The sequence below is a fragment of the Solanum lycopersicum genome, chromosome 6, assembly GCF_036512215.1.
Source record: "Solanum lycopersicum chromosome 6, SLM_r2.1".
NCBI lineage: Eukaryota > Viridiplantae > Streptophyta > Magnoliopsida > Solanales > Solanaceae > Solanum > Solanum lycopersicum.
The window spans coordinates 43,361,979-43,387,494 of record NC_090805.1 but is presented as its reverse complement, the minus strand read 5'-3'; the positions used below and the strand labels follow the sequence as shown (position 1 = coordinate 43,387,494).

Below are 25,516 nucleotides of genomic sequence, written 5' to 3'. Positions count from 1 at the left end.
ACAAACTAATTATTGGATCAGGTTGTCACATTCTGACACAATATTTGGATCGGGTTACCCTGTTCCAATACAACTTGAGATTGGATTGCCACGTTCTGACAAGCTAACCGTTTGAGTTAAAGTTCCGTTAGAGGACCAACTACTCGTGACAAGGGTGTATGGTAAATCATGTTATATTTTGATATGTATATACTTATGATGATTACGTACAAATTTAATGATGACAAGGTGTAGGTGGAACTATGTGTCTGCAAGTGAGTATGGGGTGATGTGTAGATATTTTATAAGGTGTACTTGTCAGGATTGAGTGAATCGTCGAGACATTTGTCTAGGTAGGCACCTAAGGAGGATGAAGTGGAGCTAGAGATTGGGGTAAGGAGAAACTATCTGGCTTGGGGTAGATAAGGTGACAATAATTTAAAAGTGTAAGATGATCGATTAATAGGAAGGGATATTAGCAGAGTTGGGATTATCCAATGATGTTAACATATTTAGGCTATGACTTGATAGAAACAGAATTGTTAGCAGTTAGGAAAGAAAATGGTTAGTAGTCAGAGCGTTGGTGTGAGTTGAAGGTGTTCTAAGAAAAGGCAATGGTGGAGAAGCAAGTGGTCCATGCATGATCCTAGTATTATTTTTTTATATTATCATGTGGGCGTCGGGTTGACCAATAATGCCTACGTGTGGTTGTATTGATACTACTCTTGCTATGTCTTTTGATATAGCCTGAATGTAGGATTGGTGATGTTTCATCAATTGAAGACGAAGAAATCCTCCAGCAGCTTCGACTCTTCTTCCGCATGATGAGAGTTGTGTTCTTTTATTATTTATTGTCCCGTCGTTACTCTTAGTAGCTCTTGTACCCGGGATACTAAATCCTTGGGATTGTTAAACTATTTTACAAGTTTAACGAGGAGTGTATTTAATAAAGTGTTATTAAATTTCCTTAACTTTATTTTTCGTCTTAATTTCCACATGTTTTCTCTATTAGCATATGAGGGTTCTCCTAGTTAGATGTTAGAATAGGCGACCGCACGACACGATTGGTTAGATCGTGACAGAATGTGTTTAGTATGAAGAGAAAATAACAATCACAAACTCACAGTATATGATCATGTTCAGTGTATAACTATACACGTGCAAATTGAAAAGAATAATGTATATACAAATTTACTTATTTATGTAATTCCAGCTCAAATAAAATATATTTCAAAATTAAATATGAAAAAGCAAGAAAATAATTTTCCAAAAATATTTTCAAAACTATTTTTCTAATTAAATAATTGGTGAAACTTAAGCAACTTATTTGATTATAGAAAAATATAATAGTATAATAATGTTTGATATTTATCTCAATTTTGTGGAGTAGTTGGGACCTAAATAACACCTCTTTGTGTCAATTGGCTGAAATTAGTTTGTGTAGGTGCTCATGAGCTGTATATCATCCAAATGGTCCATTTAATAAAGATCTACTTTAATTTGCTTTTTTTATGATATATATATTCTCTCATATTTATTTTTTAAGAAGAAAAAAAAATATCTAGAAAATGATTTTGACCAAAACTTGAGGTTGATCTTTTTTTTATTTTTTTTATTTCTTAAATTGTATAATCGAAATTATAAAGTCGAGAATCAAATATATATATATATATATTATATATATATATATATATATATATATATAAAGATATTAATGTGCAATTTCAGAGAATTTATACGAATTATTTAAAAATTATAAGTAAAATAATGAATCTTGTTTGATGTGAATATTGAGGATAGGTAAGAAAAGAAAATGTATGATTATTTTTGGTAAAAAAAAATTAAGGTGAGATTAATAAATAAATAAGTCATGAACTCCTTGTAAAACAATCCATTAATTTAAAATATATATTTGATTCCATTAGTTGAGCAGAAAAAAAGGCGTCTAATAAGGATAATTTATTTATTATTATTAATTATAGGAAAAACATATATTCTCTTTATCCGAATAAGTTTAGCGTGTCTTTCGGATATTTTTAATTATTTAATTCACTGTCTCCTATCCTAATTATCATTTAATAATTGTTCTACACTTTCTAGTGTTTTACTACTCTTTAGGGAACATTGTGAGCCTTTTTTTATTAAAAAAAATAATAATTGTCTTGTGATTTTCTCAATGAATTAAATTAGTAGTTTTCCTTAAACCTAATTTATTATTAACACCAAATATTAAGAGATGCATTTACTCTTAAAAATGGGTGATGATGTTTAGCACTTTTGCCAAAAAGAATATTTTATAATCCGTTCCCCTTAAAGTATTTTTTTTCACTAATTCACAACATTAAATATATGCTTCTTTCTTTTCAAATTAATTATATTATTGAGGTGTTTATTGCTTTTTAAATTAACTTAATTGTTTAACTTTTAAGATTACTTTTAGAACGTTTTTTTAATTTTGACCATTCATTAGTTAGTATTGAAATTAGTTATTAATTAGATTTTAATCATAAATTTGATAATAATTAATAAGGATACAATGTTATGCTTAATTTATGTCTTATTTTTTCTTAGAAGGTGTGAAATATCTTTATTATTTAATTAATTTGAAACGGAGAAAGTATTGTTTTTCTGTTGTGATGTGAAGAACTGACTAGAAGTTAGTTAGGCTGTTAAGTGACATTAAGGGTGGATTAGTCATTATGTGAGTTAGTTAAATGGAAGTTAATTACTAATTAAGGAGGAAAAGCTATATATATCACCTCTATTCTTTGTACTGAGCAGATTTTTGATATCCATCAATATCATCAATGAAGATCATTTTTCTTGGATCTTCTTCTTTCTCTCAATACCGAGTTTATTAATTTGCGTTCAAGTTTATATATCACAAATATAATAAATTACAGTTGAAAATAAATGAATAAATTATCATTCAGGCTGAGACACAAATATCTCATCATCTTTAAGGAGATTCAAATTCGCCGTGACATGATGTACAATGATCCAATATTATATCTCTTGATTTGTCCCTCTAGAATACAACAATTTAACAATGTCGTACAACGCAGGCAACTTTGAATTAGTTGAAGGATTCAAAACTCTACAAAAAAAAACACGTACCTTTAACATAAAGTTACTCGTATGTATTGTGAGTTAGTCGAAGACTTAGAATATTTTTCTTCGCTCAACTCTCTCCCTCATTACACATTACAAATTTTTTGAGGAAATTTGATAAATAACAAAGAGATTAAGCTTAATAAGTCTGCTTGACTACAATTTACTTAATTACGCTCTATAACTATATTTTTGTTTGCTATGGATATTTTGTTTGCATAATTCGCTTGTCAATATACAAACATAGTAAATATATATTATATATCTATACATGAATGATTTTTTCAGAAATTTAACAAATTAAATGTGTCGACATGATAATTATATATAAGTTAGGGTAAGCATGTTTAAATTCTAGATCTATACAATTAGAAAAACTTTGGATTTATACAATGAGGAGCCGAAATATACAATTCTAGACGTGAACCACATAATTATGATTATAAGTTAGAGACGAGTAATAGTAACAAAACTCTAGCTATGTTAACTAATTAATTAACTAGTATATTTTTGCTTATCTGCGTAATTTTATCATTTTCCCATACTTCTCATCATTTTTACACGAAAAGGGTCAATATCTCCTTGTATTATTAAAAATAACTCAAATATACCCCTATCATTATATTTTCTATCTAAATATACCCCTATCATTATATTTTGATGCTAATTTGCTTTTATATTTATAAATCGAGGACACACGACATGCTCTAAATAAAAAAATTAAATCTTATATTCAAATTAATATACTCATTTTCACTTAAGTCCATTTTAGCATAATTAATTAAACCATTTAATCTTCTTACATTTAAACAATTAAATAAGATGAGTGGGCTCATATTGACCGCTCTAATTAGAATTAGATGATACGGGTAAACTCTTAAAGTTCCTTTGAGGAATTTGTTTCATTGTTATACTTGTTTGGTAGTTCAGGTTTCAATGTTACAGAATAAAATATTTTTTATCCTAAAAATTGAATGTATAACATGTGTTTGAATGTAAGTAATTATCACTTAATGCCAATAATTTGCAAAATCTCCAAAACCAATCAAATCTAAATGTACCAATGTGAAAAGAAAATATCTTTTATTTTTTTCACCAGTATTTACGCAAATACAGTTGTATACACTATATTGGGTCTGTATATACATTTTGTCTCATCATTTTCGAAAATTTGAAACTTTTGGTACAGTAATTCTGACCTTTTCCTTTATTTTTCTATATAATTAATAATTGTGAATTTTCTTGACCCTATATTAATAATATAATATAATATATATATATATATATATATCATATTGGTGAAGCATGAAACTGAGTGGCCCTACTTATGAACAAAAAAGTCTTCTTCTTTCTCCAACTTCATTCTTCTCTTCTTCAATTCCCTCTTTTTTCTCTCTCTTTTAAATTCAACTTTTTTCCAAGATTTCAAGTTTTTTGATACCCCTTTGGAGAATAGTTTCTGGGTTTCAAGTTCTTTTTGGTGAATTTGATTGAATTCGAGATCATCATCATATATGTGTTAAATGGGTTGCTTTAAGTGTAAGTCATAAAAGAAAATCTTTGTCACTTTATATTTCTTATTGTTTATCTACTTTGCTAATTGTATTGAAGAAAAAACTGGATGATTCATCTTTATTGATATGGGGTTTGTTAGTTATATACTAGTACTATCTTCAAATTCAGTGATTTCTTTGGAAAAAAATAATCTAAATAGCTTCATATTTAACATGGTGTTTATTGGTCATGTAATTTGAGAGATTTCTTGGAAAGATTTGATCTTTGTAACTTTAATTCCAATGATATATATGTGACAAGTGAGAATTGCACCTCCATCATCAATAGTGGTTTGAGGGTTCGAGTCACGCTTGAGGATAGGTGAGAACACTATTGGTCCTCCTGATGGAATGGGGTGGAAAAAATATGATAATTGTGTTGCAGATTGATTTTGAAGCCAATAATGGCTAAATCCTTAGTGAGAGTCATCATCTTGTAGTCTTCTTATTGCTTTTGATTTAATTATACTCGTTAAATCGAGTCAATTCTGCTGCCCTGGTAATAAACAGATAGACCTGTTTTTTTCTGTATTTTTTTTTCTTTGGTATCAAAATTTGTTGACTTGTTCAGTGATTATTTTACAGTTTCATAATTATAGCTATATGACTGATTCTCTTAATTATTGAGTTAAGTAGAAAAGTATTACTTTCTGATTTGAATAGTTTAAGTTGTTCAGAAAATTTTGTGGAGAGATAATCTTCTCTGGGTCATTGAAAAGTAAGAAGTTTGTTACTTTGTAAACTCAGCCTAAACATTCAGGACTATAAAACTAATTACCTTTGGTAGATTATTCTTAAAGAGGAACATGTTGATACTTGTTGATTTAGATAGTTTGGGATCTTTTATCTGAATGATTATTTGTTTAGTCATTTAAGGGGATGCTTCAATTTATATCTACAAGATGAAAGCGTCGTGGGTTAAGAGCAAAGTATATCTGCATTGCGTTTGACTAACTACTAAGCTACTGTTATGAACAGCCACCTCCTGCTGCTGCCATTTTTGAACAACCTTGTTTTCTGAAAGGTTTTTTCTTTTGTGCATTATTTTCATTAGATATAATTTGTTACGAAGAAATTCCATTCTTAGTTAGTACTATTTGATAAACCATTTCTTTATTAAAGGAGCTATGACATGAAATGCAAATTAGTATAGCCCAAACATTATTACACAGGGTTGTTTTAGACAATTACAATTTTGTAGAAGGCGGAATGAGTGATCCAGAAATGACATATCTTGATTTATCCAATCTATATTGCAATATTAGTCCTTCAATTGTATTACGTACATTGTTAAACCTGACTTTTTGATGCAAATGCTTAAAGATGAGTCCTATTTCTTGAGGGAAACAAGTATATTGCCTATAATGAATATGATAAGTTCTATCTTCATTCTTGTTTCATAAACATGGTACTCTTTTCACTTTATTATTTAGTTCGAAAGATTAGTATCACTGCATTACTCTGTTGTTTGAAGGAACCTTCTATTTTGTTTGTTACAGGACACTTTTTAATCAATTGAGTGGGTCAAATCTGCAGGTTAAAACATTCCTGGATCATATGTAATACATGTCACTACTCTGGTATTCTGACAAGATTGAGCGGAAACATGAGGAAACTAGAAAATGAGAATTCTATGCATATAGATGTTAGAAGTTCTGGTACGTTATGCAAGTTTTGTGGCAAAAAGCAAGATACAACAACTTGTTTGATCAGTCCGACTGCTTCATTGCATAGCAGTAACAGCTCTATGTCATGTTACAGTATGCTCTCCTTTCTTAATCACATAGTTTTGACTGTCATTTTCATTCTCTTCATCATCACCTCATGTTGGTTCCTTATTCTTTTATCATTCAGGTGACTTTTCATGTGAAGCAAGCTCAGATCGGAGGTTAGTTGTAATTTAGTTATGTTAAAATTTATTTATGTTGTTAAAATACCTGTCTTCTTTTACTTGGGAAATGAGGTAAGTCTGACACATGTCAATTTGGTTTTTATTTTGGTTTTAATCTGTTCAGGGTTAATATTGATGAATGTAGCACAGAGAGCAGTCAAGAGGACTCCTGTAGCAAAGTTGACGAGGATGACTATGATGAATCTGGAGTCTCTTGTAGTTATGAACTGGATCAGTTCTGGGTGCCCCCAGAACCAGAATGTTGTGATGATGATATGGAAGACAGTGTGGCTAATTGTGATGATGATGAGTGCGGCGATGGCTGGGGCAAGCCAACTTCTTTAATCAGCCTCGGAGATGAAGGTTCTGGGAGCTACAAGTTTAAAGAGGAAAAGAGGAAGGCATTGGAAGAAGTGATGAATGGGAAGCTTAAGGCCCTTGTTTATGACCTTATTAAGTCTTTTGGTGTTGCCTCATCTGGGGGTGACGATTGGGTTGATATAGTTACCTCTTTGTCTTGGGAGGCTGCTTCATTTGTTAAGCCTGATTCTGCTGAAGGAAAGGCCATGGATCCTAATAAATATGTGAAGATAAAATGTATACGATCTGGTTCTCCCAACCAAAGGTATAACAGAACGGCGACATGTCTCATCTCTTAATTGGTTTTCCTTTCTAGTTCAGTTTAAATCTTGGATTGTCAAAGTGGAAAACTATCTGTTTCCTAGTGTTTGATTGTTGTCCTCTATTTGTGAAGTTGGGGGTAGCAGTTGCCATTAGATATGCGCACTTGTCAATCCTCCTTATTCTTTGGTTTCCTCTGCCATACTTCCACTAATGTCTATGTTTGAAGATCTGCTTAACTTAGTTACTCATATCCTGAATATTACCTTTTTGGGTGTCCCAAAATGTAGTCATTCATTTAAAAAAGTGATAACAATTTTCATTCACTATTCTGTACTTTCTGAATGTTTTTTTAGGTTACATGTAACCATCCTTTTTCTTTTAAAATCTCAAGTTTCCTAGAAAGTAACCTTACCTCTAATTGTGGACTTACCTTTTAAATACAGTACAATTTACATTCTACTTCTTATCTGCATATTTGTTATCTAAGACTAAATTTAAGACAAAGGGGGAACCCAGGCTTACATTGTAATTTTCATTTTTTTTAGTCAATTTATCAAAGGCATGGTCTTCAAAAAGCATGCTGCCCATAAACATATGCCAACTAAGTTTGAAAAACCTAGGCTGCTGCTGATTGAGGGTGCACTAGGTCTCTCAAGTGAGTTGTCATCATTTGAGTCAATGCGACAGGTAAACAAGAAACTCTCTTTATATGTGAGATAAACAAAAAGGGAATATATTAGAGTATGTAATCATCTGTTCTTATCAATTCATAATGACAGGAGAAAGACAGTGTGGTGAAGTCTATCACTGACATTCTAGAGAGGTACCAGCCAAATGTGATATTGGTAGAGAAAACAGTTTCGCGTGACATACAAGAGTCTATTCTCAAGAAAGGATGGACACTGGTCTTTGATATGAAAGAACATCGCCTGGAGAGAGTTGCTCGTTGCACTGTTTCACCAAACTTTTCTTCTGAAATCTTGTCTGGCCATAAGCTTAGACAGTGTGATTCCTTTCATTTTCAAAGGTTTGTAGAGGAACATGACACTTTTGATGATGGTGGAAAAAGGCCTAGTAAAACACTGTTGTTCATTGAGGGCTGTCCTACTCATCTGGGATGTACGGTGAGTCATCTTCTCTATGTTAGTTTTTAATAATCACAGAATATCTAACTAGGGATTACTGATAGTTGGGACATAATTTCACTGTTGAGTCATTGCTCAAGAGATAACAAAAAGGGTCACGAGCACTACACTAGAGTACATCAGGCGACTTTCATAGCATTTCCCAGATCATATAATAAGAGTTAGTTTTGCTTTCATTTGGCTCCCTCGCGTTTGAATCGATGTTGGGGTTTTTGTCATTTGTGACTGCAACTGTTTTAACAGGAAGGAATACCATAATCTTAGGGATCTTTGTGAAAAAAGCGAATATAGTCGTGCACGTATCTTGTATACCAACAAACAAACAAGCTAATTGCTATTGGAATTTCCGAGGCCCTCCTAACTAGTGGCTTTTGACTTTAATAGAAAATTGACACCTGGTGTTTTAACATCTGCTCCCTTTCTTTTTTTATAAAGAACATTTACTTCTATACCTCTGACCCTGGCCTTTTGTGCAGATTTTGTTAATGGGAGCTAACAGTGATGAACTGAAAAAGATCAAATGTGTGGTACGATGTGCAGTGATCATGGCATATAATTTAATCCTCGAGACTTCTTTCCTTCTAGATCAAAAAGCAATGTTCTCGACTATTTCTCTTAGCCAGGTGGTAAATTCAACAGCTACTGATGACCCTCCAGCTGTTAGTGGTGAACAAGGTGATTCTCTGTTATTTGAGCCATATAATCCAGTTCTTTCTGGGTTGTCATCTCTCTCAGCCTCTCTGAAAAAGGTTATGGGGGACAACTTTCCTCTCTGCCCCACCTCTGGTCAATCCATGCCCTCATGTTTCATTGATAATCGATCCAATGAAGATGATCAAGAACAAACTGATACTGTGGTCAATCAAAGTGATACAGATCAGAAAGTCACTACCTGTGATGACGAGGTGGCATCCGAAAAAGAACGGTCGCATACTCCAATAGTGAGCCAGGGAGAATCTTTAGAATCACAGGTATCTGGTAATATGGGTAATGGCGTTAAATCTATGGATACTGAGAGTATATTGGTTCTGATATCAAGCCGTAATGCTTCAAAAGGGACTATGTGTGCACATGGTCATTTTTCTCGCATTAAGTTCTACCAAAATTTTGATATTCCGCTTGGAAGCTTTTTGCAGCAAAATTTGCTAAGTCAGGTGCGTAGAACTCAATAGTCTCCAGTTCAGCTCTTCTTGTTCTGTCTCTGTAGTTGCAATATGATGAACAATTTTCTTTGGAATGATTGGTGGTCATTTTGCTGATTTCATCATTAATAGTTGCTATAATGATCTATTTGAAATAAAATTGTGGCCTTATCATTATCAGTTACACTGGAGTTTGTTTTAAATGTTAACCTTAAAGCCCTGTCATACAGAAACTCCCATGCAAGAGCTGTGATGGACCTCCTGAAGCTCACATTTTCTATTATGCACATTACAATAAGTTACTTGCAATTCAAGTTCGTTCTCTTCCAAAAGACAAGGGGCTTCCAGGTGAAAGGGAAGGTAAGATTTGGATGTGGAGTCGTTGTGGTAGATGCAAGTTCCAGAGTGGCAGCTCAAAATCTACGAAAAGAGTTTTAGTATCCACTGGTTCACGTGGTTTCTCATTTGGAAAATTTTTGGAGCTCAGGTTCTCAAATTCTTCTTTGTTCAATAGGCTACCTGTCTGTGGCCATTCTTTGCACAGGGATTTCCTCTACTTCTTTGGGTATGGTCACTTGTGGCTATCTTTAGTTATTCCGAAGTCTCTATTTATTTTCATGTATGCAGATCTAATAGCAAAGCCTACTGATAGCTTTTGCTATCTATTATAAAAATTTCCATTTGACATTACTCGAGATTTAAGTTGTATCGTTTGCTATTAGTGACTCTGCATGGATTTGGAATTGGTGTTTTCTCATATTTTACTTTTCCTTTTTGAAGATATTCATGTCATTTTCTGCATGTACAGGTTAGGGCATATGGTTGCGGTGTTTAAGTACTCAACTGTTACTACTTACTCCGTGGCTCTTCCTCCAGAAAAGCTGGAATTTAGCAGTTCTGTCAATGAAGAATTTCTTAAGAAGGATTTTGAAGATGTATGTCTTTTTACAAGTGCAACTGCTTTTTACCCAATTGATGCTTTTAAATACTTGGCTGAACATAGAAGTTACATGCCCTGTTGCAAGTTTCTATATTGACAGAGAATTTTTTTTTCTTTCTCAACTAGGTGAACATGAAAGGGATTAAGATGTTTTGTGATGTAGAAAAAGCTTTGAAGGCAATAGAGTCTCGATTTGTTGGAACTACTCTAAATCTTCAAGGATCAATTAGGAAATTTTCTGAAATTGAGAAAATGTTGAAGGAAGAGAGAACTCAATTTGAGGTTAGCTCTTTTTGCTTCCAGTTTCAGATTGATTGTTCCCGTTACATTCTATTTGATCAAAGTCGATGTGGTGGACTGTCATTCTAGTTCTAAGTTCCCTTTAGATTAATCAGATCAGTTGGTTCATTTTTTTCTACGGTATAATAATATTAATAGATATCAGATACATACAAGCACATGCTTTAAGAGTTGATAGCTTTCTGATTTTCTGGTTAATGAGAATCAACGTTAAGGTATAAGTCAATAAATGCATTTATGTGCATGTGTGGATGGGAAGCTATATCCAAACCTATTGCCTTTTTTCATTGAACTCATTTACTATTTATTTGGTCCAGACATTTATTAAAGCATAATGTAAATCTTATTTTACTATTACTAATCTGTGGATTCAATGTCAGATTGGTATTCAAAATGTCATTATGGATGGCAATCGGGATGTCGTCATGTATAAACTTCTAATTTTGAATAGAATACGGTTGGAGCTTTTGCTGGAGTCCTGTGTGTGGGATCGCCGTCTTCATTCATTACTATCATCTGATTGTACCGCTGCCAATCCAAAAACTATTGACAAGAGTATCATTGCTATTAACCACATGGAACAACAAGAGGGAAGCAATGTTAATGGACACACTAAAGTTTATCTGGAAAGAGATGACAGAGCATTGGAAGATTGTCCGGATCTGAAAATCAAGCTAGTTGAAGACTCTTGCGGAGATGATAACAGTAGGACAGAAGCTACTGTAGGCAGTCGTGGTGATGTTTTGGATGATGACTGTGATTTGAAACCGAATGTTGAATCATCTGCTAAAGTTCCCATTAAAGAAACTCCCGTTGATACACATGATTGTGGACAAGATGAACCATCAAATTTATCTGCTTGCAATGATGGTGCCGAGGTGACAACTGCAGCCAAAGTAAATGGAAACGACTTTTCCCTTCAGGATATTACAGTGAAATCTGATCTCTCTGATCACTGCCTTTTTGATAATGAAAGTAACTTACAGCTCAATCTTCCTTCATCCATTCAATTGGAGACAGATAAACCAATTGCCATTGGTGCTGGAGGTACGCCTGATCCTATTCATTCTCAAAGGAGTAGATCTCTCTCCTCAATATTTTCCAACATAGAGAATGATGAGGGGTGGTGGACTCCATTCCCTGAAATTTGGTGTCAATACATGGAGGATCTCCAGAGAGGTCACTTACCAAAATTAGGATCTATCACAAACCATGATGTAGAATCTACTGCTTATAAACTTATTACTGACATGAGTGCGAAGCTTCACATTCCCCTTGGAAGTGATAAATACATTGTTTCTGATTATGAAGATGAATTTTCCAGCATAATTGCCTGTGCTTTGGCCTTGCTGAAGGATTTGCCTATTGTATGTGAAGATCTTGGGGATGATGGCAGAAAAGATAGAGGAATTGATCCTAAGTCGTATGAGAGTTCACAAGGCTTAATGCAGATGTTCTCTCTAGCTTCTCCACATTTGTCTTCAACTGGTTCATTGGATTTAACAGCGTATCACTCTTCGAACATGTCGGAGGTAGCACGCTCATCAAGTTTAGATGGGGTAGATTTGCTAGATTCATCGGTTTCTTTCACGGCTGTTCAGGCGGAAGTCTCCATGGGTTTGGGTAAATTGACTGGGAAGTATAAATACTCAGTCCTCTGTCTCTATGCCAGCCAATTTCGTCAATTGCGAGATCGATGGTGCACTTCAGAAGTTGATTTTATTGCTTCCTTGAGTAGGTGTAGGAGATGGGATGCAAAAGGTGGCAAAAGTAACTCTTTGTTTGCCAAAACAGTTGATGATCGGTTTATCATCAAGGAAATTAAGAGAGCGGAATTTGACTCGTTCTTGAAGTTTGCTCCTAGTTATTTTGCATACATGGATCAGTGCCATGCTAAGAGGAATCAAACGTGCCTTGCAAAAATTCTTGGCATTTATCAGGTTGATTAATCGACTTTAGTCACTCCACTTTTCTGGCTGTTACCACAATATATTTTTTTTCCTGCCAGCACACTCTGGACATCTTTTTGAGTGTTCCAACTGTTTTATGTTTTTCAGGTCAATGTAAGGCCAAGAGGTGGAAAAGAGACTAGGCACGATCTCATGGTGATGGAGAACCTTTCATTTGGTAGAATTACTACTCGGCAGTATGATCTGAAAGGAGCTTTGCATGCTCGATTTAGTGCAGCTGGCAATGGTGCAGGAGACGTTCTTTTAGACCAAAACTTTGTGAATGACATGAATGTTTCTCCTTTATATGTCGGGACAAGATCAAAGAGGGCTTTGCAACGGGCTGTATGGAATGACTGTACTTTCCTCAAGGTAAGTCAGGGGTCAAACTGCTCTAACTCTAATTACCCGTAGCTCTATCCACCAAAACTTAAAAGCATCCAAAAAAAAAAGTCACTTCTGCTTATAATTATTACTCCCTCCCTTTCAATTTGGTCGTCTTATTTTCCTTTTTTAGTCGGTTTCAAAAAGAATGCAATTTTCCTTTTTTTGGCAATCTAATTGAAATGCATTATCTGAAGCTAATGGATTATCCTCTAAAACTGGTAGTATTTGTTGATTTTTGCAGTCAATCAATGTGATGGACTATTCTCTACTTGTGGGAGTGGATAGCCAACGCCATGAACTTGTTTGTGGCATCATTGACTATCTCAGACAATATACATGGGACAAACAACTCGAGAATTGGGTCAAATCTTCACTAGTGGTTCCAAAGAATCAGCTTCCTACTATCGTATCTCCGAAAGAGTATTATAAGAGGTTTAGGAAGTTCATTGACACACATTTCTTAAGTGTTCCAGATAATTGGTGCTCCCAAAATTCTTCAAATCCTTGTCAACTTCTTCGCACGGTAAGCAGTATAACCCCACAGTCAGAGTCTGATGATGGTGATTCTGATCAACCAAAGTGCACTGGTGAAGGGGAACATAAAGATGCGTACTCTGATGCCTAATGGTTCGCGTCCCCTGAGTTCTGTTCCCTTTTAAGTAGTTCTCATCCCCGGTGAAGTCATTAGTTTGTGTACATAGTTGTTTGTCGCCCGAGCATCTAGATATATACCCCCTCTTATTTCTGCGATTATTTTTAGCAAAGTTATGAGGATGGCTTTATTCTTTAGGTTCATTTCTAGCTTACAGTATATACCAAAGTTCTTGTGAAGTCTTATGATTTATTGTAAAAAGCCCTTTAGTAAGCTTGAGTATTATTTAAGCTGTAAAGGGAAAAAAGATAGCAGTTGAATCTGCTGATGGTTGAAATTTTTGGCTGTAACAATATATTCCTATAAATCCATTGTTGAGTTTTTGGTTATTTGGTATATGTGACTCTTTTTTATGGCATAGTAGAATCACCAATGATCCACAACAACATACTTTATGTGTAGTTTCAAGAAGTGGAGTCAGAAGAAGGTAAAACAAAACGTACACATAGACAAGAAAAGAAATCGAAGCATGGTTGTAAGATAACATGACAACAAATAGCAAGATCATTACACACAGAGTGAAACTACAAAAAGTAAAACATGGGGCAAAGAAATATACCTGTTTTTTGTTGTGCTAGCTTTCATCCACAAAATGAACTAATGTAACAACCGTCAATTTCAGATTTTAGAATTCCTCCATCCTTAATCAGAAGAGACTGCTTTCCCATTCCCTTAGCGGGGGCGAGAATTCGAATTATTTAGGCCAATAACCAACTAATATTGAACAAAGAAAATACCATATCCTTCAAATCAGTCTCTTAGGGCTTCCAAGTTGTTTAATTTTAGTGTACAAATACAATTACAATGTGAAAAGAAGATGCATGTCATATTTTCAAAATTTCACGAGTCTCTCATTATTTGGATATCTTCAAGAATACCGTGAATGGATCACATTTAAAAACCATTTTGTCAAGTGTGTTTGTGTCGTGATATATATACACTTATTAATCATGTGTTTAAGAAATAATAGAATGATAAAGTTAATATTTATTTTTATAATAAATATACAATGTATCAATTTAAAAGTAGATAAATAATTAAGATGGGATGGAATAGTAGCGTATCAAACAACTATTGTTTTGTATATTTTCTCTTAAAAATGCCTTCACTTAATTATATCTGCAATAAATATGAAGCCTTTTGTTGGTATTTGTGAAATAAGTATAATTTTTAATATAAAAAAATATGAAGAAAATAATAATGAACTTTTTCTTGATTTGTTAAAATAATTAATAAAAATAAAGACTAAAATAAAATTTTGTTATAAAAATAATAAACAATTAAAAGAAATGGAATTGATTCTAATTTAATTATTTTTTTGTTAAAGACCATAGTGATGGGGTCGGTTTCAATTATTACATTAAAGTTTTGGATTGAAACTCAAAATTTTTGGTCTTTCTTTTTTTCTTTTTTTTTTCAGAAAAAGATGATTCTAAGAGAAAGAACATGGAGAACAAAATAAATTCAATACACTAAAAAAGATATTATACGCAATTTTATGCTACACTATAAAATTAATTTACTATGAAATTTGTTCAACAAAAAATTATGTGGCATATAACATTATTTTATCCATATTAACGTAGTCCACACAAATTAATCATTAAAATAAATTGACTGGTCCGAATAGAATAACCCCTCTTAAACTTTGTTTATTTAAATCTTAAATTTTACTCCTTTACTCCAATATTATTTTTCATAATTTCTATTTTTAAAGTTAAATTATAAAAAATTTGATTATATTTTATCATCATATTAATATGCAAAAAATTGTAATTTATAGTACTTTTCATAATTTTTAAATATCTAATTTTTTTTATTTAAAATATCGAATTAATGTGATCTAATTTACCTTTAAAAATTAATAAATTTGACTTTCAATAAGCGCAACATAACAAACAATTCCGAACGGAGGGAGCATTTTTTTTTATATTAAATTGTCTCAAATCGTATTAATTATTATGAGTTGACATTTTTCCTTTGTGCCTTTTTTTTCTTCTTACTTCCTTTGTCCCTATTTAATTGTTCAAGAAAAGACAGACATATTAAGATAACAATAATTAACATAGGAAAGTTACAATTCTACTCTTATTAAATATGATTTCAAAAAAGATGAATTAAAACTTAACATTTTTTAATAAATTTAAATAAAAATATAATAATAAAAATATTCCTAATTTGTCAAAATAGACAAATAAATAAAAATATCTAAAAAAATATAAACAAATAAATAGAAACAAAGTATATCTTATTAATATTTTGAGGAGATGGCCATAGACACATTTCTTAATTTTGTTGCAATAAATGTTATTGAGCCATTGGTTTAACACAGCCCATTTCTTAAATTTCCTTTTTCTTTTTCTAGAAAGAGCTGCAAATGTTTTTATATATTGGTCAATTTCGTAGCACAAATAATTTAATATTTCCTTTCTGTCAATTGATATTCATTTCCAATACAGTTTGTTTTCGATCGTCGGAGCGTTTACTATTAATATTAAAATTCAATTAAATTATATTAATATCAAAACAATTTATAAATATAAAATATTTCTGATAGTCTATACTCAAAGGCCTTAATCTAAAATATTATATTAAAAATAAAAAAATATTTATTACTCGATTTAAATTCGTTGGTCATTCTCAATACATTATGTCCTTTGTAGTAGTTTATTCATTCAAGAGATTTTCTTGTTTAGATTTGATTGAACAAATATTGAAGGGAAAAAAAAAACTTTTAAAGCAGCCCTACTCTTACTATTATTTTAATATATGCATAATCTAGAAAAAAAAATCAAAATAAATTCCATCTAACAACTTCTCAACAATATATCCACCATTCGAGAATAAGTCAAAATATTATTTTTTTTAGAAACAAAATTATCGATGACGAGAAAATCAAGAAAATATATTCCAAGAAACCTGAACTCGTTCCCATATTTTATAATAATAACTATATATTGGACTAGTTCAAAAAAAAATTGTTCTAAAAGAATTTCTTGAAGATTAAAAAAATCTTGATATTTAAGAAAAAATAATCAATCCACTTTTATTAAGGGTATTTTTTTAATTTAAATTATATTTTATATTTGATATTTTCATTAGAATAAGCTAAATCATGATTCGAATAATGAAAATATTTTTATAAAGTGGTGAATCAACTTATCCCAAACAAGATACATATTCGATTAATGAATGAACATTGTTTTGACTCAAAATAGTCCTTTAAATATATTGCAAGGCATTTTTCGCACATCAAATTTAACCTAAAATATTGACTTCAAAGAGAGAAGAGTAATTGTTTTTTCTTGAAGCAACTAATTAAGCAAGACTGGTCGTTAGCTTGTTAATATCAATCTTAAAATAATTTCACGATTTCGTAATTAATTTAATTTTTTTCAAATATAAGTGGTAACATGCATGGGGGCCATCAAAAATTTTAACATTTGCTATCGTTTTAGTACTGTTATAGCAAGTAATAATTTCGTGGGGCTTTGAATTTATTAATTTTTTTTCTATTGAAAGAAATGAGGGTGATTTTTAGGCAAAGGTAGACTAGTTTAACATGCTTCCGTAATATAATCAACCGAAAAATAAAAAATGTATATACATTTTAAATATCCCAATTTAATGCCTTCTGATAAACCTTAATAAATAATTTGTAACATGGATTACAGGGAGATTGACGTTGTATATCATATTGAAGCCTGACGAATGAAATGGATGCTCGCATTTAAGATAATGCGTTATAAGAACATGTCGTCAAAGCCTAAAGATAAGTTTCATAGAGTGATGGTTAAACTAATATTATATTGTTGTGTGAAACAGAGTGTTGACTTATAAAAAACGCACACAATTAAAAGATAAAGGTAGTGAAAATTAATGAGAATACTTTAATTAGATGAATGTGTAAGTATACTAGGAGATTGTGACATACACAAAAAATTTTATAAGGAGTGTCGAAAAATTATAAATAAAATAATATGATTTGTCATATTTTATTTTATTTTTAAAAAGAACAAAATATGAATAAAATACAATTCATGCTCACTATAACTTTTCTATAAAGAAATTTTTAAACATATATATATATATATATATATATATATATAAACCATGAATCTTTTAATTTTGTATAATCAAAATGACTTTTTAAAATTAATAATATTAAATTTTTCAAAAATTGGCCTTCATTAATTTTATTGGTGAAAAAAGGTGGAAGCAAAAAAACATTTTTAAAAATAAGTCAATAAGAAGGATGAATGAAGAACTTCAAATCTATAATAGGAATGACAAACTCTAGATTTGAAATATATATATATATATATATATTAAATTTTTTGAATAAAATAGTGTCACTTAATACCTTTTTAACTTACGTAAATTTATCTATATTAAAAAAGATATAATTAAAAACAAAAGTATATAAAGCAAAATAAAAGCAATACTATTTAAATAAGATGAAAAAAATAGATATTAAATTAAAATGATTCATACGTATAAAAACGAGATGCGCTAATAAGGAGGTATTCATCGAGAAATTAGTGGTATTAAGTGTTGAGCTTCGTAGAGGCCAAGTTGGTAGGAAAAATTAAAGGGGTAATAAATAAACATTAGTGCTTGGACAAGCTTACATGTACCTGGTCAATTTTATAAAATATTATATAACTTTTTCTATCAAAATTTAGATCAGTATTAAAAAAAATATAATCTATAAATATATCTTTTAATTTAACTTAAAATTATATTTATGTCCTTTAACTTTGGATGTGCACAAATAGACACTCAAATTTGTATAAAATTGAACAAATAAAAAATGTTCTACATGTCATTTTTTGTCATACGTGTTGTCCTGCATGTAATGTGTCATGTAGGACTCGTATGTTTATTTATTTAAAAGTTGGATAGTTAAAGTATCTGTTTGTTCATTATAAAAATCGAAGGTCAAAATTAAAATTTGAAGCAAAGTTTAGAATCTAAGTATTATAAAAAAAAAATACTAAACTTTTACCTCTCATTTCTTTTTTTATCTCATCTTTTCATTAATTCTTTGTTGACCTTCAATAGCATTAAATAACTTGTATATAAAGAGGACATTTTCTACATCTACCCTAACATATCCCAACTATACTCTAACCAAAATAAAAATGTCTCTAAAGACAAAAAGTGCTCCATTTTTTCTTCTTATGATACTAACCTTTGTTTTTCTTTCACCAATATGTTATGGTGAAAATTGCAAATTTGCAAGAAAAAATGATAAATGCAACAAAGTGCAAGGAATGTTTGTGTTTGGAAGTTCATTAGTTGATAATGGAAACAACAATTTTCTTGTGAAGTCATTGGCTAAGGCAAATTACTTACCATATGGAGTAGATTTTCCTTTATTAGAACCTACTGGAAGATTCACTAATGGCAAAAATGTAATTGACCTTCTTGGTAACCATCTAAATATTCCAACTTATATTCCATCTTTCAATGATCCTTCAACTAAAGGAAGCAAAATTATTCATGGTGTCAACTTTGCTTCTGGTGGTTCTGGTATTCTTGATGACACTGGTGTTGTGGCTGTAAGTTCTTTCCTTCTTTTTTTTTCGATCTCTCAGATATTACTTCTTCTTTCGTTTCAAAATAAGTATTTTAAAAAAGAAATTGTTATCAAATAAAAAGTTGTAAATTTTTTTCAACTATTATCCTTAATACTCCATTTTCAAAAAATATTCATTTGATAGAGATAGTTTAATAAACTACATTATGTTAACTGCTTTCATAAAGATTATGTTTTTTCTCATATAACACTCATTTTGAAACGAAGAAAATATTTATTTTGGTAGATCAAAAAAAAATATTTAATGTTTTAGACTTTAGAGAATAGAAAAGTACTTCTATTTATTATCCCTCTCTGTCTGTATTAAATAGTTCATTTTCCTCCGTAAATGTCTCTTAAGAATATAAAAAAGTCACTAATTTATAATTTTATAAAGAATTTATCTAAGAAAAAAAATTATAATTCTATCTTAATTTTATAAATTTGACTAATAATTTAAGACATATATTTATAGTAATATAGATAAATAATATAATAGTCGAATAAAATGAGACATTTTAAAAGATACTTAAAAGGCCTAATATGGTCGACTGCGAGTAGAACATATGAAATCAATTTTATTGTTCCATTTCGTTTAGATTTTGTGATATATTTTGAATTTTGCGAATTAAATAAATATTTTTTTTCTATAAATTAAAATAAAAGAAGTATTAATAATATCAATCTATCTTCCCTATATTCTTACGCAACTAGCTACTAGCCGCCCTCTTTTATATTTATGTTTATATTGAAAAACTTATAGTAGTAACAAACAATGGTTGACAAAAAAAGCCAACAACTTGTTTAGAGTCTAGCTTTACCTTTCTCTTTTGTCACTACTAATAGACACTAACATAACAAAATTAGAGCATTTAAGTGATATAACCCTTAATTACTATTTTTTTCATTTTATATTACTTGACTCTTATTGACCTGACATATTGTTTAAAAAACGTTTTAATCATCGGAAGATAAATGTATTTTACTAAACTGAAATTAAATTTGACCACTTCTAGGTTATGAGATAGGAGGGTGGATGATATGATTATCTTTTGTTTCTTGAAACATTTATAACTTTGATCTAGTACAACCTTATATGTGGAATAAAAATGTCATTTTTTCCCCTTAAATGTTGCCAAATTCAGCGGCTATTATAGTTGGCAAAATGTGAGTGTGAGAGGTTTGCCTCACCAAAAATGAATATTCCTTTCTTTTGACTTCAATGAGCACACAAGAAAAGGCAGCAAATTGATACAACTCCTCGGGACCAATAAATTAAAGGAGAACAAGAAAAAACAGCTTTACGAAAATGTGTTCGAGAGTCAAACAGTTAAATGGTAAATTTAGATATAAAATATTTATTATAGTCCAAAAAAGAGAAGAAAAGATTTTACTAAAAAATATTTGATTCTCTAACTAATATTTGTATCATAGTATATATCATCACTAAAAAGTTGTAATAGAGTGGTAAAATAATTTTTTATTCCTAATAATCAGATGTCTAGAGTTTGAGTTTTAGGTATGAATCGTCTTTGATACCCCAAAGTGGGACTTACCAGCTCAAATCTAAACTTGTTGACTCTACGGCGGATATCAGACACCAAATGGTGGAAAAATAAAATAATAAATCATAGTATATCGTGTAAATAAAATGAGAGAAAAGGAATATAGACTAATAATATTTTGTTACTTGAATTTTCAGGGTGAAGTGATTAGTTTGAATCAACAAATCAGAAATTTTGAGAATGTGACATTGCCAGAGTTGGAGGAGCAGACAAAGTGTAAAAGCAAAGAATCATTGAAGAATTACTTGTTTGTTGTGGGAAGTGGTGGAAATGACTACTCACTCAACTACTTCTTGGGCTTAGCTACCAAAAATATCACTATTCAAGACTTTACTGCTAATTTGACCATGACACTTTCTCACCAACTCAAGGTATGCATTTATACTGTGCTTTCTGTTTTATTTTTTATGCTATGAATGTTCGCTACATTACGACAAAAATAACTTTTAGCGGTAACAAATAAACATATTAGTAAAGAGTGCTAAAGTATTTAGCGGCATTAGTTAAGTGTCATTAGATTCAATGTCGCTAAAGCCTTTAAAAACACATACAAAAAGTGTTAATTACTGCTAAAAATATATATTTAACCACAGTTGCTAAAGCTCATTTTTGATGTAGTGAGCTATTTAAAATTGAGAATGAAATAAAAAAAGATTTACAAATATTTTGGTGGTATATAGTATATGTGAGTTGATTTCTAGATGATCACTCAACTAGTAGTGTTACTATCTCTGAAAGTTGTGTTGACATTACTTCCAACTTTCAAACATATACTCTAACAAGTCAATTTTTCAGCGAAGAGGATTCAGATGACCTAATTAGTTATGTCAATTAAATTAATACTTGGTCACATTTTAAGAATGATCACACATATGAAATATGGTGCTAACTAGTGTGACTAATCAAAGTACATAAATGTTTTGTTCATATTATTTCAGAGGTTGTATGATATGGGAGCTAGAAAATTTGTGTTGATGGCATTATATCCCAATGGTTGCAGCCCAATGGCCAGAGCTAGAAATCCAAATGCCACTGGCTGTATACAGATTTTGAATGATGCTGCACAACTCTTCAACACTAACTTGAGGACTTTGGTTGATTCCCCAACTCTTCAAATGCCTGATTCCACAATAGTCATTGTCAATGCCTACAAAATCATTATGGATATCTTACAAAATCCTACTCCTTATGGTCAGTCTCTATATGCGATACACTTTAACAGGATACACAGTTTAAGAATGAACGAACGAAATGAAACAACTTTTTTAACCAAATAAGTCAAAATTTGTGACATGTTATTTTTTTTTAAAGGTTTTAGTGATACCAAGAATCCATGTTGTGATGTTGCAAGAATAGAAGAAGGTGGAACAGGAACTTTATGCAAAAACGGAGGGATTGTTTGTTCAGATAGGAATGTGAATGTGTATTTTGATGGGTTGCATCCAACAGAAGCAGTGAACATTGTGCTTGCTAATAAGGCTTTTTCTTCCAATCTCATAGATGAAGTCTACCCTACAAATGTTCGTCTCTTATCACACTAATTTATCAAACCAACAATGTATTTCGAGTTATGAAAGAGTATCCATATTATGTTATTCAAACAAATATATGAGGTGAACAATTATACATGAGAAAATAAACTATGAATTTCATATGAATGGCTTATATCTATAAAATATGAGAGTAACATCCGAGGCTTATTATTTATTTAGTGAGTCGATAACCTGATTCAATATTTATTGTTTGATTCTCTATTAGAAAAAAAAAATATAGCAAATGTGTGTAATAGATCATCATGATAATTTAAGCGTCTAACTGACTTTTCGATACAAGTTTAAGGGTGAATCTATGCCTTTTCCCTAATATAATATATGAAGTTCCAGGCTCCATCAAAATATATGTCATGTGAGTATTGTTGATGATCAAAGAGTGTTTATTATGAAAGAATAAACTGGTTATTTATAATACCATGTCAGTATATGATATACGTCATGTGGAAATTATAAAGTATATTGAATAGTATTTTTATGAGAAAATTGTACGGAATAATAAACTATTAATTCAAATTAAGTGGTATAACTTATAATCATAGTTTCATTTAATTGTAATTCGTAGTAAACAATTGTCATTCGTCTCTCTTTCCCGAATCTTGCTCGCCAGTCTTCCTCGACTTTTTCACTTTATACAAACATAAATGTATAAATTGTATTTCTGTTTGTATATAGTTAAAGAAAACTGCATAAACAAATACATATACATAAATTTTCATCATACACACTTATAATTATACAAATATAGATCTTCCTTACTAGTTGTCTTTTGCATTTTCTCTCTTTCTCACTTTCTACAAACACAAATTATATAAATTACAATATATAATTTGTGTTGCCTATGTAAAGTGAGAGAGAGATTTGATAAACAAAAAATTTATTTCGATTTAATTGTATGCAAATTTAAATTTTATGTAAATATATAAATACAATTATTGATACATATACATAGTAATTATATATATATATATATATATATATATATATATATATATATATATACACACACACACACACACAATTGAATTGAGAGACTGCCAGCGATTGATACAAACTAAAGACTGCTAGCGATATATACAAATGAGAGCATATCAATGATTTATACAAATGAGAGGTTGCCACCATATTATATAGTGCAATTATACAAACTATGGCTAAACATATAATATAATTTTTATGTTTACTGAACCAAAAATATACTCTATTTTCACTGGATGAATAATTTTGACATTTATAATCATTTTTACTCGTTATTTTTCTTCATTTTTGTTCCCTTTATTCATATATTATCCCCTTTATTCATTTTTACTTATTTTCATACGAAAGATAGATGTTCATTTTTATTTGTAATTTAAAATTTTTTAGGATAATTTATTATTTAGTTTGAAGTTATTCTTATTATTTTCTATAATTACTTTTTTGAAAGCATTCCTCAAAATATTAAATTTATATTTGAAAAAATAATATAGTAAAATTATAATTTATTTATTGTTTTCGTGAGACTTTTCGTAGATGAGGGAAGTAGCATATATAATCATCAATGTCATTACAACTTAATAGTCTAAAGAACACGCGTCAAATAAATATATGCGGAATTTAAAATCTAAATAAGTCGAAAAAAATAAAAGTGCCCAATAAGTCACTATTCTAGTAAATAACAAAAATAGATTAGTGTAAGAAAATTTTTGTTTTATTCAACATTTCCAACATTTTTAGTCTCTTAACACGTATATTTTAATATAAAACGAAATTATTTTTTACACTATGTAAAGTATAAGTTTTTTTTACTCTTTGTCAAGTGGAATAATTTATTTTTTTACAAAGAAGAATATTTTTAAATACTTTTATCGGAAAATGTTGTTGACTAGTCTTAGGCTCATTCCTAACATAAATTTCAAGTATTATTAATTTGATTTGATCTACGCCATCATTTAGAACCCTCAAAAAGTCGGTCAATAATTCGTAATTATGGGTAATTCACTCTCCAAAATTTATCATAATCAATGCTATTTATACCCATTCATTTATAAATTGATGAAAGAGATTTATAATATCGGACATTAATTGAATATTTAGCTTTGTGTTTGGAAGAAAAATTATATCAAACAGTATTTCCGTCATGTATGATTTCGCCATTCCAATAAATCAAAACTCTATTTTTTTGTTCAGAAGACATTTTTTTTGTGATTAAAATGAAGAAAAATAGAAGACTAAAGAGGTTGAAGAACAGTGTTTTGAATGTCCTTAAATAGAGTTTGGAGAAGTTTCAAAATAAAAAAGAATACATTATGTAATAACTTTTCCTATTTTTATGATATGTCAAAATTAATATAATTATATGACAAACACTGCAAAAGCTTCATAAAGAGATACAATTAATGCAAAACGGGAAATATATTCCTCTTTATAAAACATAATTTTTTTCTTCCACTTTATAAGTGTAAGAAAAGTTTTTACTTACAAAGTGTAAGAAAAACTTACTCTTTACAAAGTGTAAAAAATAATATCATTTTATATTAAAACATGAATATTAAGAGACTAACGAAAAACGTTTGAAACATTGGATAAAATAATTTTTTTTATACTAAACTTATTTTAATTACTTACTAGACTAGTGACGTATTTTAACGTTATCTTTTTGTGACTTACTTAGGTTCCGGAATCATAGGTGCGAAGCCATCTATTCATGATAAACATGGGTCTATAGAGGGTAATTATGTATTGCACTATTGAAAATTAACCTTCACATGGAATCAGAATAAACAATTTATGTTGATAGAGCGTTTAATTATGTTTTATTGTGAAATATGAAAAATGTAATTTTTATTTTTAAAATTTAAAATTATATTTAGTCATTGTAATAAATTGAAAAGATTTATATTTTTAAGTAATTTGGAATGAAACAATAAAATATATTATGATCATCTTCAAGTTCTTAAAAAAAATTAAATTCAATTTCAGATTGAAATCTCGAATTTTAAAGTAAATGTTGTTTTCGGAGTTCAATTCCCCCAAAATAAGTAAAACAATTCCATGGCCACCCCCTAACATCTTGTTTGGATAGTTGGTATTGTATTGTTAGTTTAAATACTATACTTGTTTGATTGTTACTTGAACTTTAGGTAACAACAAAAAGATTCATTTTAT

At 30.2% G+C, this 25,516-nt stretch overlaps 2 protein-coding genes and 1 long non-coding RNA gene across 5 annotated transcripts; 2 read left to right on the top strand and 1 right to left on the bottom strand.

The window, feature by feature from the left end:
- Positions 1-2,821: 2,821 nt before the first annotated feature.
- On the bottom strand, positions 2,822-14,476 carry LOC112941699 (uncharacterized). Its single transcript, XR_003247246.2, has 2 exons — positions 14,233-14,476; positions 2,822-3,076 (listed from the first exon to the last, which is right to left on the bottom strand). It is a non-coding gene; the product is annotated as an uncharacterized lncRNA (long non-coding RNA).
- On the top strand, positions 4,383-14,002 carry LOC101252196 (putative 1-phosphatidylinositol-3-phosphate 5-kinase FAB1D). 3 transcript variants are annotated; one of them, XM_010324448.4, is made up of 13 exons: positions 4,383-4,629; positions 6,180-6,403; positions 6,498-6,531; positions 6,659-7,159; positions 7,704-7,845; positions 7,938-8,282; positions 8,780-9,457; positions 9,676-10,010; positions 10,254-10,380; positions 10,512-10,667; positions 11,066-12,625; positions 12,743-13,006; positions 13,263-14,002. In XM_010324448.4, exons 2-13 carry the CDS (start codon positions 6,250-6,252, stop codon positions 13,644-13,646), a joined length of 4,680 nt encoding a protein of 1,559 aa, XP_010322750.1. In that variant the 5' UTR covers positions 4,383-4,629; positions 6,180-6,249; the 3' UTR covers positions 13,647-14,002. The 3 variants fall into 3 exon arrangements, with proteins under 3 accessions (XP_010322750.1, XP_010322751.1, XP_069155412.1); XM_010324449.4 differs by having other exon boundaries at positions 4,388-4,629; positions 6,143-6,403; XM_069299311.1 differs by lacking the exon at positions 4,383-4,629 and adding an exon at positions 5,511-5,667.
- Positions 14,477-18,804: 4,328 nt separating the features above from the next.
- Positions 18,805-22,477, top strand: LOC101246731 (GDSL-like lipase/acylhydrolase superfamily protein). The gene is made up of 4 exons (NM_001346788.1): positions 18,805-19,237; positions 20,957-21,190; positions 21,758-22,010; positions 22,131-22,477. Exons 1-4 carry the CDS (start codon positions 18,818-18,820, stop codon positions 22,358-22,360), a joined length of 1,137 nt encoding a protein of 378 aa, NP_001333717.1. The 5' UTR covers positions 18,805-18,817; the 3' UTR covers positions 22,361-22,477.
- The last annotated feature ends 3,039 nt before the right edge of the window (positions 22,478-25,516 follow it).